The sequence below is a fragment of the Phoca vitulina genome, unplaced genomic scaffold (assembly GCF_004348235.1).
Source record: "Phoca vitulina isolate PV1807 unplaced genomic scaffold, GSC_HSeal_1.0 scaffold3, whole genome shotgun sequence".
Taxonomy (NCBI): domain Eukaryota; kingdom Metazoa; phylum Chordata; class Mammalia; order Carnivora; family Phocidae; genus Phoca; species Phoca vitulina.
In genome coordinates, this window is record NW_022589706.1 from 27525174 (window position 1) to 27541426 (window position 16253).

The window sequence follows — 16253 nt, forward strand, 5'->3', positions numbered from 1 at the left end:
TCTCATCTCACCAGAAGTCAGAACTAAATTCTTCAGAGGATTCACTGGATCCTTCCATTGTTCAAACTGCACTCAGCCTTTTAAGTGTCGATTTTAAGACAATGCCTGCCCCTGGCTGAGAGGAAGATACTTTCAGGAACTATCATTACTTTGAGTGTGTGACAGCTTTGTTTTTCCCCAGTGTGAAAGTGGTCTGGAAATTTTCAGTTGCTATACAATTCTCATTTCAGGCACTTAAACATTTCCTGAAATGTCCGAGCTCAGAAGATAATGCAGCAATAGAAATGGCAATTGAAACTGTAAGTAAACTCTGTAATGAGAACTTTTGAGAATGCCAATATTTTTTAAAACTTTTTGAAGTTTTAGGGCGCCTGGGTGGCTCAGTCGTTAAGCGTCTGCCTTCGGCTCAGGTCATGATTCCAGGGTCCTGGGATCGAGTCCCACATCGGGCTCCCTGCTCAGCAGGAAGCCTGCTTCTCCCTCTCCCACTCCCCCTGCTTGTGTTCCTGCTCTCGCTGTCTCTCTCTCTCTCTGTCAAATAAATAAATAAAATCTTTAAAAAAAAAAAAAACTTTTTGAAGTTTTAAAAAACATACAAAAATAGTGTAACAAGTTCCCATGTACCTGTCGTCTGATTTCGCAGCTATCAACATATGACCAATCTTATCTTATTCATACCCCCCACCTCTTTCCCTGTTTTATTTTAAAGCAAATCACAAACATCATGTCATTTATTTATGGGTACAAAATCTGTATATAAAAGATAAGAACCTTTGGATTTTCTTTTAGGTATAACTTGCATGCAGTAAAGTGCACAAATCCCAAGTGTATAACTCATTTTTTCATATATGTACGCTGGTGTAACCCCTATTGAGATCAAGATATAGAACATTTCCAGCTCCCAGAAGCCTCTCTTATGTTGCCTCCCAGTCAGTGCCCCCAGCCAAGGGTAACCACAATTCTGACCTCTATCCTTATAGATTGATTGTATCTGTCTAGCATATAAATGGAATCATACGTATTTTGTACTATTTTGTGTCCAGTTTCTTCCAATCAACAGTAAGTCTGTTAATGCATGTGTGTTACTGCATGCAGCAATAGTTCATTCTTTTTTTTTTTTTAAGATTTTTTATTTATTTATTTTTGCAAGAGAGAGCATGCTTGAGCAGGGGGGAGGGGCAGAGGGGGAAGCAGGCTCCCTGCTGAGCAAGGAGCCTGATGCGAGACTCCATCCCAGGACCTTGGGATCATGACCTGAGCCAAAGGCAGACGCTTAACCAACTGAGCCACCCAGGCGCCCAGCAATAGTTCATTCTTATTCGTGGCTGTGTAGTATTCTGCTATACGACTGTACCACAACATTTGGGTTGTCTCCAGTTTGGGCATATTATGAATAATGTTGCCATAAATTGGTTCATGTCTTTTGATGGACGTAACACTCTGTCTTATTGGGTATATATCCAGGAGTAGAATTATTAGGTCATAAAATACACATATTTTAGCAATCGTAGGTGCTGCCAAACATGTTTTTCAAAGTCGTTGTACCAGTTTACACTCTACCAGCAGTGTGAAAGAATTTAGTTGCTCTCTTTACTAACACTTACCAGTCTGTTTCATTGTAGCTACTCTGATAGATGTATAGTGGTATATCATTATGGTTTTAATCCATTTTTCTAAAGACTGATGATACGGAGTAACTTTTCATATGTATATTGGCCATTTGAATATCCTCTTTTGTGAAGTGCTTTTTAAATCTTTTTTCTAATTTTTAATTATATCATCTCATCTTATTACTGATTTGTAGGATTTTTTTTATAATTTCTAGATACAAGTCTTTTCATCAAATATATGTATTGTGAAAATTTCTCAAGCTGTGGCTTGCCTTTTTATTCTTCATTGGTGTCTTGATGGAAAGAAATTCTGAAGTTTTAATAAAGTCCAGCTTTTCTCTAATGGTTAGTGTTTTTTAGTCCTATCTAAGAAATCATTGTCCATCCCATATGTTTTCTTCTAGAGATTAGATTGTTTTAGCTTTCTTGTTTAGGCCTATGCCCATCCTGAATTAACTTTAGTGTTTGGTATGAGGTAGGAGTCAGGAATCTTTTTTTCCCCATGTGGATATCTGGTTGATCCAGCACCATTTATCAAAAGACCTTTTTTCCCCAGTGAATTACCATGGAGTGTTTGTCATAGATGAAATGACCATTTTTGTGTGAGTCTGGTGTTGGATTCTATATTCTCTTCCATTGATTTGTCTCCCCTGGACCACCACCACACTGTCTTAATTGTTGTGTTATATGTATTCTTTATTACAATCTACTTTCTATCTCTGTGGATTTGCCTACTCTAGACATTTCATATAAATGGAATCATTCACAATATGTGACCTTTGTGTATGGCATCTTTCATTTAGAATGTTTTCAAGGTTCAACTGTGTTGTAGCATGTACTAATACTTCATTCCTTTTTATGACTGAATAACATTCCCTTGTTGGACTCTGTCACATTGTGTTTATCCATTCATCAGTTGTTAGACATTTGGGTTGTTTCTACTTTCAAGCTTTTATGAATAATGCTGCTGTTAACATTTGTGTACGAGTTTTTGTGTGGACATGTATTTTCATTTGTCTTGGGTATATACCTAGGAATTGCTAGGCCATATGTTAGCTCTATATTTAACGTTTTGAGGAACTGCCCAACTGTTTCCCAAAGCAGCTAAACCATTTTATATTCCCAACATTGCATTGCAATTTTTCTGTCATTTCTTGATGTTATTGAACATCTAGTTAGAATGCAAATTTCCCCATCTCCTGTATTTCCCACTAACTGGTAATTAAATCTAGAGACTTGATCAGACATAGATTTGATATTTTTAGGAGGATGACTTCATAGATGGTGCCATGTACTTCCTATTTCATCACATCAGTTGGCTCATATCTTTTTTTTTTTCTCGTTAGGATTTCGTTTGGGTCTATTTTGGATCTTTTTTAATTTTTTTAATTTAAATTCAGTTAATCAACGTGTAGCATATTATTAGTTTCAGAGATAGAGGTCAGTGATTCATCAGTCTTATATAATATCCAGTGGTCATTACATCACATGCCCTCCTTAATGTCCATCACCCAGTTACCCCATCCCCCTACCCACCTCCCCTCCAGCAACCCTCAGTTTGTTTCCTATGATTAAGAGTCTCTTATGGTTTGTCTCCCTTTTTGATTTCGTCTTGTTTTATTTTTCCCTCCCTTCCCCTATGATCCTCTGGTTTTGTTTCTTAAATTCTACATATGAGTGAGATCATATAATTGTCTTTCTCTGATTGATTTATTTTGCTTAAGTAGGCTCATATCTTAATCAGCTCAGGCTGCCATAACAAACTACCAGACTAGGTGACTTAAAAAAGAGAAATTTATTTCTCATAGTTCTGGAGGCTGAGAAGGCTAAGATCAAGGTGCCAGCCAATTTGGTTCCTGTTGAGAGCTCTCTTCCAGGCTTGTAGATGGCCACCTTCTTGCTGTGTCCTCACATGGCCTTTCCAGGAGATTTCTCTCCCTTCCTCTTTTTATAACACCACTAATCCCATCATAAGGGCCCCACCCTCATGACCTCATCTAACTCTAACTACTCCCAAAGGCCCTATCCTCAAATACAATCACATCATGGGGTAGGGCTTCAACATATGAATTTGCAGGGTACATAAACATTCAGTCTATAGTAGCCCATAATTTGTCATCTCTGTTTTTATGGTGTTAAGATCGATTATTGGATGTTGAAGTGGTCAGCCTGATCCCTCCATTATAAGGTTTCCCATCAGCCTTTCACCTAATGATTTCAGCAGGCATTAATATTTATTACTTAAATCCATTATTTTATTAGGGGTTGCAAAATGATGATATTTGTCATTCCTTCTGAATTCCACATCAGCTATTTTGTTACACTAAGATAAAAGAAAAATAGGGTAAATACTTGATTTTTTCCCCCTTTGTTTACTAGTTTTAAGAATAATGAGTTGGTTCCCTAGCATCCTCCAAAGGTGACCTCTAGAAGTGCTTTTGTTTTTTTTTATTTTTTCATTTTTAATATCATATTTTATATGTATATATATATATAATAATAGCCAAGATATGAATTATGAGTGAATTATGAATTTGTTTTGGTTTTATTTTGTTTTAGATTCCACATATGAGTGAAATCATGTGGTATCTTTCTTTCTTGAACTTATTTCACTTAGCATAATACCCTCAAGGTCAATCCATGTTGTCACATTTGGCAAGATTTCATTCTTTTTTATGGCTGAGTAGTATTCCATTGTATATATATACCACATCTTCATTCATCCTATCGATGGAAACTTGTTTTCATATCTTGGCTATTGTAAATGCTGCAACAAACATAAGGGAACATTTTTTTTTAATTTAGTGTTTTTGTATTCTTTGGATAAATACTGAGAAGTGGAATGACTGGGGCATATGGTAGTTCTATTCTTAATTTTTTGAGGAATCTCCATACTGTTTTCCATAGTGACTATATCAATTTAAAATCCCACCAGCAGTGTACCAGGGTTCCCTTTTCTCCACATCTTCTCCAACACTTGTTATTTCTTGTCCTTTTGATAATAACGATTCTAACAGGTGTTAGGTGATATATTATTGTGGTTTTGATTTGCATTTTCCTAATAATTAGTGGTGTGCAGTATCTTTTCATGTGCCTGTTGGCGATTTGTATGTCTTCTTTGGAGAAATATCTATTCAGATCCTCTGCCCATTTTTTAATCAGGTTGGTTTTGTTGTTGTTGAGTTATATGAATTTTTTATATATAGTTTGGATATTAACCCCTTATTGGATATATAGTTTGCAAATATCTTCTCCCATTCAGATTTCCTTTTCCTTTTGGTGATGGTTTCCTTTGCTGTGCAACTTTTTAGTTTGATATAATCCCATTTGTTTACTTTTACTTTTGTTTGCCTTGCCTTTGGAGTCAGATCTATAAAGACATCACTAAGACTGATATCAGGGAGCTTACCCTCCTATATTTTCTTTTGGGAATTTTATGGTTTCAGGTCTTGCATTCAAGTCTTTACATTTTAAGTTAATTTTTGTGTATGGTGTATCAAAGTGATCTAGTTTCATTCTTTTCAATTTGGCTTTCCAGTTTTCCCAACTTTGTGGGGGAGTGGGGCAGGGGCTGCACCTGTCTTATTCACTTTTATTTTGTTATTTGTTATTTGTTATTTAATTTTTTTCTTTTTAGAGAGCACAAACAGCTGGGGGCAGAGGGAGAGGGAGAGACAGAATCCCAAGTAGGCTCCACGCTCAGCATGGAGCCTGACATTGGGCTTGATCTCCTGACCCTGAGATCATGACCTGAGCCAAAATCTAGAGTCAGATGCTTAACCAACTGAGCTATACAGGTGCCCCTCCCAACACTTTTATTAAAAAGACTGTCCTTTCTTCATTGTGTGTTTTTGGCTCCTTTGTCATAGATTAATCATCCCTATATATGTGGGTTTATTTCTGGGCTCTCTACTCTGTTCCATTAATCTGTGTGTTTATTTTTGTACTAATACCGTACTGTTTTGATTACTGTAGCTTTGTAGTATAATTTGAAATCAGGGAGCATGATTCCTACATGCAACTTTGTTCTTCTTTCCCAACATTGCTTTGGCTATTTGGGATCTTTTGTGGTTCCATACAAATTTTAGAATTATTCTAGTTCTGTGAAGTATGCCATTGGAGTTTTGTTAGGTATCACACTATTGGAGTTTTGATAGGTATCACACTGAATCTTAGATTGCTTTGGATAATAGGGACATTTTTAACAATAGTCTTCTAATCCATAAGCATGGAATATCTTTCCTTGTATCTGTGTCTTCTTCAATTTCTTTCATCAGTGTCTTATGGTTCTCAGTGTACAAGTCTTTCACCTGCTTGGTTAAATTTATTGCTAGCTATTTTATTCTTTTTGATGCGATTGTAAATAGGATTCTTTTCTTGATTTCTCTTTCTAATGTTTCATTAAAAGTGTATAGAAAGGTAACAAATTTTTGCATATTGATTATATATCCTGCAACATTTATTTATTAGTTCTAATGGTTTCTTGGTGGATTTATTAGGGTTTTCTATGTATAGTATCATGTCGTCTACAAATAGTGACACTTTAACTTCTTCCTTTCCAATTTGGATGCCTTTTATTTCTTTTTCTTGCCTAATTGTTGTGGCCAGGTTCCATTTCTTGCCCCAGACGTGGAATCAGCCATTTCTCTAAGGAGTTCTGATTCCTTTTAGTGAGAAATAGTTTTAGAGACCATAATTTGGGTGCTAGGAATATTCTGTTTCTAAGCCTTTTCAGTTATAAGTGTTGGTATTTTTTATTGTGACATAAAAATTAGTATTTTCTAAAAGTACCTGAATTTGAAGCTGCAGTGAAATTATTAAAGAATGGAAATTATTCTCTGGCCATCTACATAATGCCATTTTATTTTATTATAAAAATAGGTACATTGTCTGGTTTTCTCTGCATATCCACAACATTTTCTAAGACCTACTTCCTCCAGAAAGCTGGACTCAAGACTTCCAGTAGCTCTCAAGAATACATTTCCCACCCTTCCTACCAAAGATGGACTGGAATTCTGGTCCCAAATTCATAAATCCAGAAGGACTCTGATTTGGTTAGCTCAGATGTCCATTCCAAGATTAAACAACTAGTGGCCACAGGGATGGAATATCCTGCTTTGGCAAACTGGGTTAAATTCCCACCCCTTGACATTCCCACTTCTTTGGTCATAGAGAATGGGGTCCTCTGGGGCACGAAAGTCCCACTAGAACCCCATGGTTGAAATGGAAGTAGGAGCATTTCTCAGAAAAGTCAAGGGAATCAATATCAGACAAAATTCTAGATGTCCCTTGCAGCTATCAAATTTTTTCTCCTTTTATTGGTGTTCTTTAATTCTACAGTATCTACTTCTAGGTGTTATGCTATGTATTTTATAATAATAAGTTTTATTAAGTCAGGGACATGTAGCCTATAAAACCAACATATTTGTGTTTATTATCCATTACTGGGCTTACTTCATTCATTCAAACGAGTGCATCGTGAACTTCACTAATGGATAATTTTCCTAAAGTCCAGTTTTGAATCCTTGTATTCTTCAGCTGCAGACCCTTGAGTGACTCCCCATCGCCTCACAATTTATTCCCAAGCTATCCTTCAAGAATCACAGAATCTTAGGTACCCCTGCAGTGATCCAGTCTAACCTCCTTCATTTTATTGATGAGGAAACGGAGGTCCCAGAGGATGATATGACTAACCTAAAGCCACCCAAATAGAAAATAATAGAGCTAGGACTAAACCCTAAGTCTTCTTTCCAAGCAAATTGCCTATTCACTCCTCTAGGTCAGTTGTCTATGCTACACTAAACTGGCCACTTCTACGTGAGTAGTTTGGGGCTCCCCTTCCTTTGTTCCTTCACTCTTGCTGGCCCCTACACCTAGGCCACCCTCCCTCCTACACCTCTGTCTTCATACTCCTATACAACATGCAAGACCCACTTCACACACAAGCCTTTCCTAAAATGTCCTCTGGATGAAATTTCACCCTCCTTAGAATCTTCTCTAAGTAGTTTGAACATCACTTACCACTGCAGTTATCCCCCTTCAGATTAATAGCTCCTCAAGATCAAGGACCCATTTTTTCATAGAATGGTTAGCATATTGTGGGCATTCAATAAATATTTGCTGAATTGAACACATGTTGGTTCCCAGCTCAGTGAAAGCACTATATAGATGATATAAATTTCCTTCCAGTCCTCCATTTCTTTCCACCTTAAGACCCCCTCCCCTGACTTGAATTTTCTTATAATCTGTGCACTCTTACCTGCTGATCCTGTAATTGAGAATATCTTAAAAATATTCATACTTCACCCACCCCCATCCTCTACCCCTGAAGTTTCTGAAATACATTCTTGGTGTATGTGTGTAGTAGAGCCCTCGTTGGGAATCATTACCTGAGTGAACCCATGAGATGAATGAGAAAGATGGGTCTTCACAGTATCCATTATCTTGTTGGGGCCCTCCTGCCTCTTTGTAGTCAGCTTCTGCGTTCACCTCTCTGTAAAGGTATTATTTTATACCTTATAGAAACAAGGTATTATTTGTATCCTCATTGAGGTCCCAAGAGTTACCTGCTGAAGATCAGACAGGTGATCCTTTGACCTCAGGCGGGCTGACTCCAGAGCCTCTCCTCCCCACAGGTTCACTGTAAACCTTCTCTAAAAGGTCCCCAACTGATCTCTTACTTGCTGAATACATGAGTCTCTTAGTCTTTATTCCATATTTTGGCAGCATTTTATGCTACTGTACTGCATGTTTCCTGAAATTTGTACTCCCTTAGAGCACTGCTTCTCCAGTTACTTCCCAGATGGTCCCTTCTCAGCCTCCATCACTGACTCCTCTGCTCCTTAAATGTAAGTGTTCCTCAGCATTCTGTCTCCATCCTCCTTTTAATTTTAATTCTGAGCGGCCACATCTATTCCTTACTGGCTCCCCTTTCCATCTATCCTAACATTTTGAGTGTGTTCAACCTTCTGAAATTCAAATTAAGCAGGTGCCCTGTATTTTTATTTGCTGTATCTGGCAACACCATCTGCTTAGCACCAGTCCAGGCCCTTTAAGGGTATTAACTTATTTAATCCCTAAAACAGTACTGTGAGTTAGGTATTATTTTGATCCTCATTGAGGTCCCAAGAGTTACCTGCTGAAGATCACACAGGTGATCCTTTGACCTCAGGCAGGCTGACTCCAGAGCCCTTGCTTTAACCATGTCTCTGTACTGACTTATTCACCCAAAACTATCCACAAAAGCCATCAAGATGAGGAACTGTACAGGACTTCTCTTCCTTACAGCGTCCCTTCCTTACAGCAGTGGTAAAAGCAGAGGCAACAAAAGCGTAGCTTCAAAGCGTAGCTTTCTTGCACTGATGACACACAAGTGTGTAGAAATTCTGCAGCCACAAGAGCCTCTCCACTCCACAGGTTCACTACGATCCCTTGTGCACAAGGAACTTTCTAACTTCTCTTTGTCCTTTCCCCTGAGGTGTAGCAAGTTAGGCCATATGTTGCTGTGTCCTGATGACTGTCTCCTTCACTTTCTGGCGGCTTTTCTGACTGTGTCATTAATGTGAGGAGGGCAGCACTGCACCCTTCAGTGTTCGTTCCCTTTGGTGGAGCTCCAGTTCTGTTCTTGGCTCACCCCTTTTTTATAGACACAAGACTCTTAAGCCTCCTACTCTTGTCAATAATTATTCCTACTAGCTAAAACTAACACATTTCCATCCTCCAATATGGTCCATAATTTTTCCTGATCAACACCACACCACACATCAGTGATTGAACTCTGACCTTCATGGAGGTGACTCTCAGATCGAGGTCTCCAGGCCAGCGTCCTCTCCAGAACTCCACCCACACTTGCCGCCTGCTCTCTCCTAGGCTCCTATGGCCATACTTTTTCGGCTTTGGACTCCAGGTGGCCATGGACAAGGGCATGTCCTTGGGGAGTGCTGGGGATGCAGTGCTTGGTGCCATGTTGTCACAGAAGGCCCGGTTCCTGTGCTCAAGACCCTGTCATCTAGATGTCACAGTCACTTACCTTAAGGAAGTTTTTACTGAAACATCCAAGAAGTATATTGTGTGTGTAAAAAAAATATATATATATGGACTTTTGATATAGGCACTTAGAGAAGCTATAGCTTCTAAGGATAGACTTTTATTAATGGCGATGACAAATGAATGAAGAAAGACCCTAAATTTATATCATGTCAGACACTTGACTTCAGGTATTTTTACAATTTTTTTTTATTCCATTTCCTTAGCACAAGATTCTTTGTCTCCCCCCACTCCCCTTCCTTTCTAGTTTTAAGATGCTGAATTTACATTTTCTTTCTCTTCCTAAACAGGTTGGTCAGGCCAAAGATGAACTGCTGACCGGTCAGCTGATAGACCACCTGATGGGAGAGAGTGACGGCATGCCTAAGGTACTAGAAATACTGTTGTCACTTGGATTTTAAGTAGTTTAGTTATGACCTGACTTTATTCTGCCCTGTTTTTACCTATAATGGCTTCTGCGTCATAGACTTATTAAATTTTCTCTGTGAGCACAGCTTGAGGTCTGCTGGACAGACCCTGCATTTTAGAGGATATTGGATATTTTCACTCTCTGAAATTGGCATTGCCCCTGCAACAGGCACAGTCCTCACCCGCAGGATAGCAGTTCTCACCACCCACAATTTTCCTCAAAGGTTAAAGAGGTTTTTCTCTTTTTTTAAGATTTTATTTATTTATTTGGCAAAGAGAGAGAGCAAGTACAAGCAGAGGGGGCAGCAGAGGGAGAGGGAGAAGCAGGCTCCCCACCGAGCAGGGCGCCCGACTTGGGGCCCAATCCCAAGACCCTGGGATCATGACCCGAGCCAAAGGCAGACGCTTAACGACTGAGCCACCCAGGCGCCCCTTAAAGACTTGTATTTATTCTGGGAACTATGAAAAAATATTATTAGAACTATGAGTTAGCATTAATCCCTAAAAATCAGCATACTTTGTTCATATTTCAAAAGTTATGGGAATTAATAACAATCCTATTTGGCATAAAAGTAACTCACTGTAAATATAAAGTAGAAATAAATCATTAAGAACATATTTTCAAAGTATGTGACTCGGGAGTTCACACAGACATTGGTCTTCTTTCAGTCCTGATGAGGACGGTTTCCTTTGAGGATACCCTTGAGCCTTTTCTTCCCTTTGGCTTTGATGTTTGAGGTGATTTTCTTGTGAAGGAAGTCATGTTACTGATTAGGAGAGAAGGCGCTAGAATGTCATAGCAGGAGAGGATTATAGCGAACCTGATCCCCGGGTCCATTTCCAGTATTTCACAGGTAGAGACACGGAGACACAGGGAGGCTAAGTTAACCTGCCAAAGGGCACAGGCCCTTAAACTCTTCCCAGCCAGCTCACCCAATGTCCGCTTATTCTAATAGTCAGGAAACCAACATAGGAAGTTGTCTAGAGGTGAAGAGAATAGGAATAGAAAAATAGTCAAAGGCCAAAGGTTTTTATGGGCCAGAGAAATATATATATATAGGTGTAGCAATTTTTGAAATTTTACGAATTGGTACATCGTGTAAGAATACATTTTGATTTCAAGCACGCAGGAGATAAGTCTGTGGAGTAGGGTTAGGAGCACAGACTCTAAAGCCCGACCACTGTGGCTCAGATCCAGGCTCTGCAGAGGTCCCGTTGTGGTTGCTTATCACCAGTGCGATTAGTATATAATTGTGCCTTCCTCCCGGGGAGGGCATGAGGATTTAAACACACTAATATTTCTCAAGTACTTAGAATACAACCTGGCACATATTAAACTATGAATAAATACTTGATAAATTCTTTATCAATGGATTTTTTAAAAACTGTATCAAAAGTGGATTCCAACTGAAATGCAAAATTCTAGGTGTTTCTCCCGTTAGCTAATGAAGAAAGTGATGTTTCTGTAATGGTTTGTATGTCAGGATGCCAAGTACCTGTTCCGCTTGTACATGGCCCTGAAGCAGTACCGAGAGGCTGCGCGGACCGCCATCATCATTGCCAGAGAAGAGCAGTCTGCCGGTAGGCCCCGGGCACTCGTGTTTTTCTCATATTCAAGCAGGAGAATTAAGTTCCAGCCCCTTTTCTGCACAGGAAGTAGTAGCCCTTTTCTAATCTGAGTTTGCTCCGAACCCTGAAGACTAGGGTTCGAGAGAAGCGAGATACTTCCCCATCACAGAGTAACTCCACTAACGCCTTCTCTTGATCATGCTGTTTCCTCTCCCCTGCACGGCCTCTCCGCCCCGCGGCCCCTCTCCTACACTTGCAGCACTTTCTTGCCATCCCATGTATTTGCCTTTAACAACAGAAGAGATACTAGAAGATGGGAGATGATGTGGTATTATAATTGACCTAGTTCTTAATAGTCTGCAGGGACTATTTATAGAACCTCCGGAACGGTTCCGTTCACTTACTTACATGCTCTCTAAATATTTATTGACCAAGAGAATTAGTCTGACATCTAGTTTTTGCAAGCTGATTCTTTTAGATGTTCATAAATACGGAACACAGTTTCGGCAACTATGCAATTAAGTAAGTCACTACTTTATTGACCTAACACCTAGTGTAGGGTACATGGTGGGAGCTCAGGATGCAGAAGACTGAGCCACGGTTCCACCCTCAGGGAGTCGTGATTTGGTGGGAGAGATGGAAAGTAGGTTCAGGGTTGTTATGCAGGGTGAGAAGAGCCACGATGGAAAGGACATCCAGTAGAAGGGCGTCAGGAGAGGGGTCCACCTCATCACGAGGGCGGAGACGACAGAAGGCAATAGAAGTTGGAAGCTTCTGGAGCTTTGGAAGGCTGAGACGGCAGAGGAAGAGGGAGAGGGGCATGCGGGGAGAGCAGTAGCAGGGGACACAGGGGCACCGACCGAGGCACAGAGGGAGGGGACGGCCAAGTCAGGTTGGTAAGGTCGGCAGAGGCAGATCCTGAAGGGCTCTGGCCCTTTGCTTGGGAATTTGCCACCAATCCCTAAGGCTCTTGGAGGGTTTCATGTTGGAGCGTGAACTTGAGGTCTTTACAAGAACACTCTGACATCAGCATGGAGGCAGAACAAGCAGCGAGGAGCACACTGCTGCGGACAGATGGCGGACAGATGGCGAGAAGCATTAAAGTGGGCCTGGGGCCAGGCTGGGTTTGGGAGACTTGGAAGGTAGACTCCAAACTTGATGACCCATTGGCTTTGGTGGCAGGTGGTGGTGTCCTGAGGAAGAGGGAGATGGGTAGGATGACACCATTTTCTCCCTGAGGGACCGGCTGGATATTCGTACCATCAGTTACCACAGGAAAAACTACTGAGTTACTTTATATAAGAAATTATAAAGATATTACTAATAACAAAATCTCCTTATAAAATGAGGGCCCACATTGTGAGGAGCACCGGGTGATGTATGAAAGTACTGAATCCCTGTCTTGTACACCTGAAACTAATATTACACTCCACGTTAACTAACTGGAATTTATATAAAAACTTTAAAAAAATAAAACAAGGGCCTACAGAAAGTCCTCAGATTTCATCCTTTGTAATAATGTCATTTTGCCACCTTTTTTCCAGGAAACTATCGGAATGCTCATGACGTTCTCTTTAGCATGTATGCAGAACTTAAATCCCAGAAGATCAAAATTCCCTCTGAGATGGCCACCAACCTCATGATTCTGCACAGTTATATACTAGTGAAGGTGAGGTCCTTTGAGTGATTTGGGACACAATCTGCCAAGTGAGTTTATCACCTGAAGGGATTTCTTATGGGCACCTCTCCATTGGATTAGAGTGATTTTCTAGATCTCTGTATTGTTAAGTGAAAAACAGCAACATACAGGATAATTATACAGTCTGCTACCTTTTGTGTACAAAAGGGCAGAAAATAAGAATGAATATATATTCATTGCAAATAAAACTAGAAATAGACTCAAGAGTCTAGCTAGCAAAAGTAGAGGAGGCATGGCAGTAATCCCCAGTCAGGGGACAAGAGGGAGAGCGGGTTTCTCTGTGTATGTATTTCTATCTTGTCTAGATTTTGAAGCATATAAATGTATTACCTGGTCAAAAAGAAGATTTACTTAAGGCATTTTTGTTTAACCAGAGCTTACTAGTTTATGAATTCTAAGACAGTGGATTTTATACAATTCCACAATGTTTAATACTATTTAGTTTTCATCTGAATATAAAAATAATACATATTCACGGAGGAAATTTAGAGAATGTAGAAAAGTATAATGAAAAAGTAATTTACCCTTTAAGTCCATCACCAGATGTAACAGCTGTTACCACGGTGCTGTATATATCCTCTGTACTTTGGGAAATACATGTGTGCACTGCTTTTTTTTTTTTTGACCACATTAGGATTATATTTATGTCCAGTTGTGTATTCTGTCTTTTCAATTAGTAATTCTTAATAAAAACAAACTATAGCATGCAAACCTCAAATACTTGTATGTACAATTTACTTAAATGTTATGTGTGTGTAAATATATGTAAATTTTGTAATATATTTACACACATATCTCTGTAAAGATACAGGCAGAATCCAACTTACATATTTTTCCAAATTTTCATTAAATCAAAGTACATCTTCCCATATTAATGTTAATTTGGTTTCCAGGCCAGTCCACAAGAGCTTATTTAATTTTGACGGTACCTAGGATAGAGGAGTCATGTTATGAGTGATTCAGGTCCTAATTATCTCTACCAGCGCTGTCCAGAACTTTCTACAGTGTTGTAGGTGGCTGGGTCTGTGCTGCCCCATATGGCAGCTGCCAGCCTGGCCGTGGAGCACCGGAAATACAGCTAGTGCAACTGAGAAGCTACATTTTTTAATTTTATGTAATTTTAGTTTTAAAATTTAAATAGCTGTTATGTGGCTAGTGGCTCCCATATGAGGCCACACAGTTCTGTAACACTGATGGTAAGAAAACGAGAATTCCAACTTGGAATCCTCAAGAGTACATTTCCCTCCAGGGCAGCAGGAGGATCCCTCGTCTCATTTGGAAAGGAGTAGAAAGGGAGAAGGGCGGTCTCTCTCAACTGCGGACATGAGTGGTGGTGCCCATGTGGCGCGGGCACCGAATCCAGCAAAATAGAGCTTTTCAGGGTGGAAGACAGGAAGCAAAAGTTGGGGAATCCTATAAGCAAGCAGCCCTCCAGGACCAGGGCTTTCTACCACCCTAAGTCGCAGGGATGGTTCTCAAGTATATTTCTTTTCCTCTGGCCCCAGACACCCTCTCCCCCTCCCACTGAAGAGCACCTGGGACTCTTCCCCATTTGCTGTAGTTTCTCGACTCTTATGCAAGCACCACACATTCTCAAGATGTTTAACTGTTTGTGATACCAGAAGGGAAACTGTTAAACCTTTTCAAGTGAGAACACATTGATGTAACTATGTCACAGGCATGTTTGGCCCAAAGGACTGAAGAAAGTCATCCACATTTCAGGGGATATCAAGACAGCTTTGGTGGATGCTTCCTCCCAGAGCTGGAACAGGGCTTTTGACAGAGGCACAGCCCGGGACCTTGGAGTCTAGATGACGGAGCTGGGCAGCCTGAGGCCGAGTCAGCGCAGAACAAGCAGCTTTAGATTCAGTTCGTATTTCTCATGTAGCAGTAAATGCTCAGACCTGATGCCTGGGAGTTACTCTAACCTCACCCTGCACATTCTCACCAAATACCGCCAGTTCTGCCTCCTATTGGCTCTACTTCTCTCCACCCCCCCCCCCCCCCCCCACCCCCCCCCCCCCCCCACCTCTGTGGGCTGCCCCATCTTGCTGGATGACATGGCGACATCATGGCCTGGCCCTGTTGACTCTCCAAGCCTCCTCTCATCCTAGGCGACACAGGCCCCACTCATACTCAGTACTCACCCAATCTCAGGCCCTCCAGCTGCCGCTGCCCCTTTGCCCTCTTCCTTTAACAACTCATCCTCTCTCTCGCCTGAAAGCCTCGGCTTTCAGGTCTCACAACTTGGCAAAGTTGGTATTATTAGCCCTCCAAAAATGGCCAGTAAGAGATGGATCAGGGATGTGAACTCATGTCACATGGTCTGGGGCGAAGTAAAAAGCAGAGCATAGAGGAGGGGTAAGGTCAGTGAGGCCACGGGGCCAGGCAGCAGCTGCTGGAAGGAGAAATAAAGGAGAAATCCCGAGTGCCATAAGCCAGGTAAGGCTGTGAGGATCATGGGACAACCCTGTTCAGGGTCATAATGAAGGAGTTGATTATTTGGGGGAACAAAGCATGAATTAAGAGTTAATCAAAATCTCTTAAGAGTAAAATATGTCATTTATTTCAGATTCATGTTAAAAATGGAGATCATATGAAAGGGGCACGTATGCTTATTCGGGTGGCCAACAACATCAGCAAGTTTCCGTCACGTAAGTACTATTGAGAAGGGCCTGTCACCCATATTTGTGCATCAGTGTGGCATCGTAAGATCTACAGTCACTAACTCTGCCAGTCACTCTTCTCTACACAGATTAACTCATTAATCCTCACACCCACCCCAGGAAGTAGTCTAATGGGACCCCAGGACCACCCCCAAGTTCACTAGGACTCCCAGAACGCAACACATAGTAGTGCTGAAGGCTAAGATTTATTTCAGCAGAAGAATACAAAACCAAACTGGCAAAGGGAAAAGGCGC

The 16253-nt window shown here is 40.6% G+C and overlaps 1 protein-coding gene across 3 annotated transcripts in view; it reads left to right on the top strand.

Moving 5' to 3' along the window:
• The window catches only part of WDR19 (WD repeat domain 19), a 122473-nt gene that overhangs the window by 70092 nt on the left and 36128 nt on the right, over window positions 1-16253 (top strand). For all 3 annotated transcript variants that reach the window (XM_032400209.1, XM_032400207.1, XM_032400208.1), the window contains exons 28-32: window positions 231-299; window positions 9947-10024; window positions 11549-11645; window positions 13178-13302; window positions 15905-15986. In XM_032400209.1, coding sequence (XP_032256100.1) covers window positions 231-299; window positions 9947-10024; window positions 11549-11645; window positions 13178-13302; window positions 15905-15986 — 451 coding nt within the window. The remainder of the gene's footprint in view (window positions 1-230; window positions 300-9946; window positions 10025-11548; window positions 11646-13177; window positions 13303-15904; window positions 15987-16253) is intronic.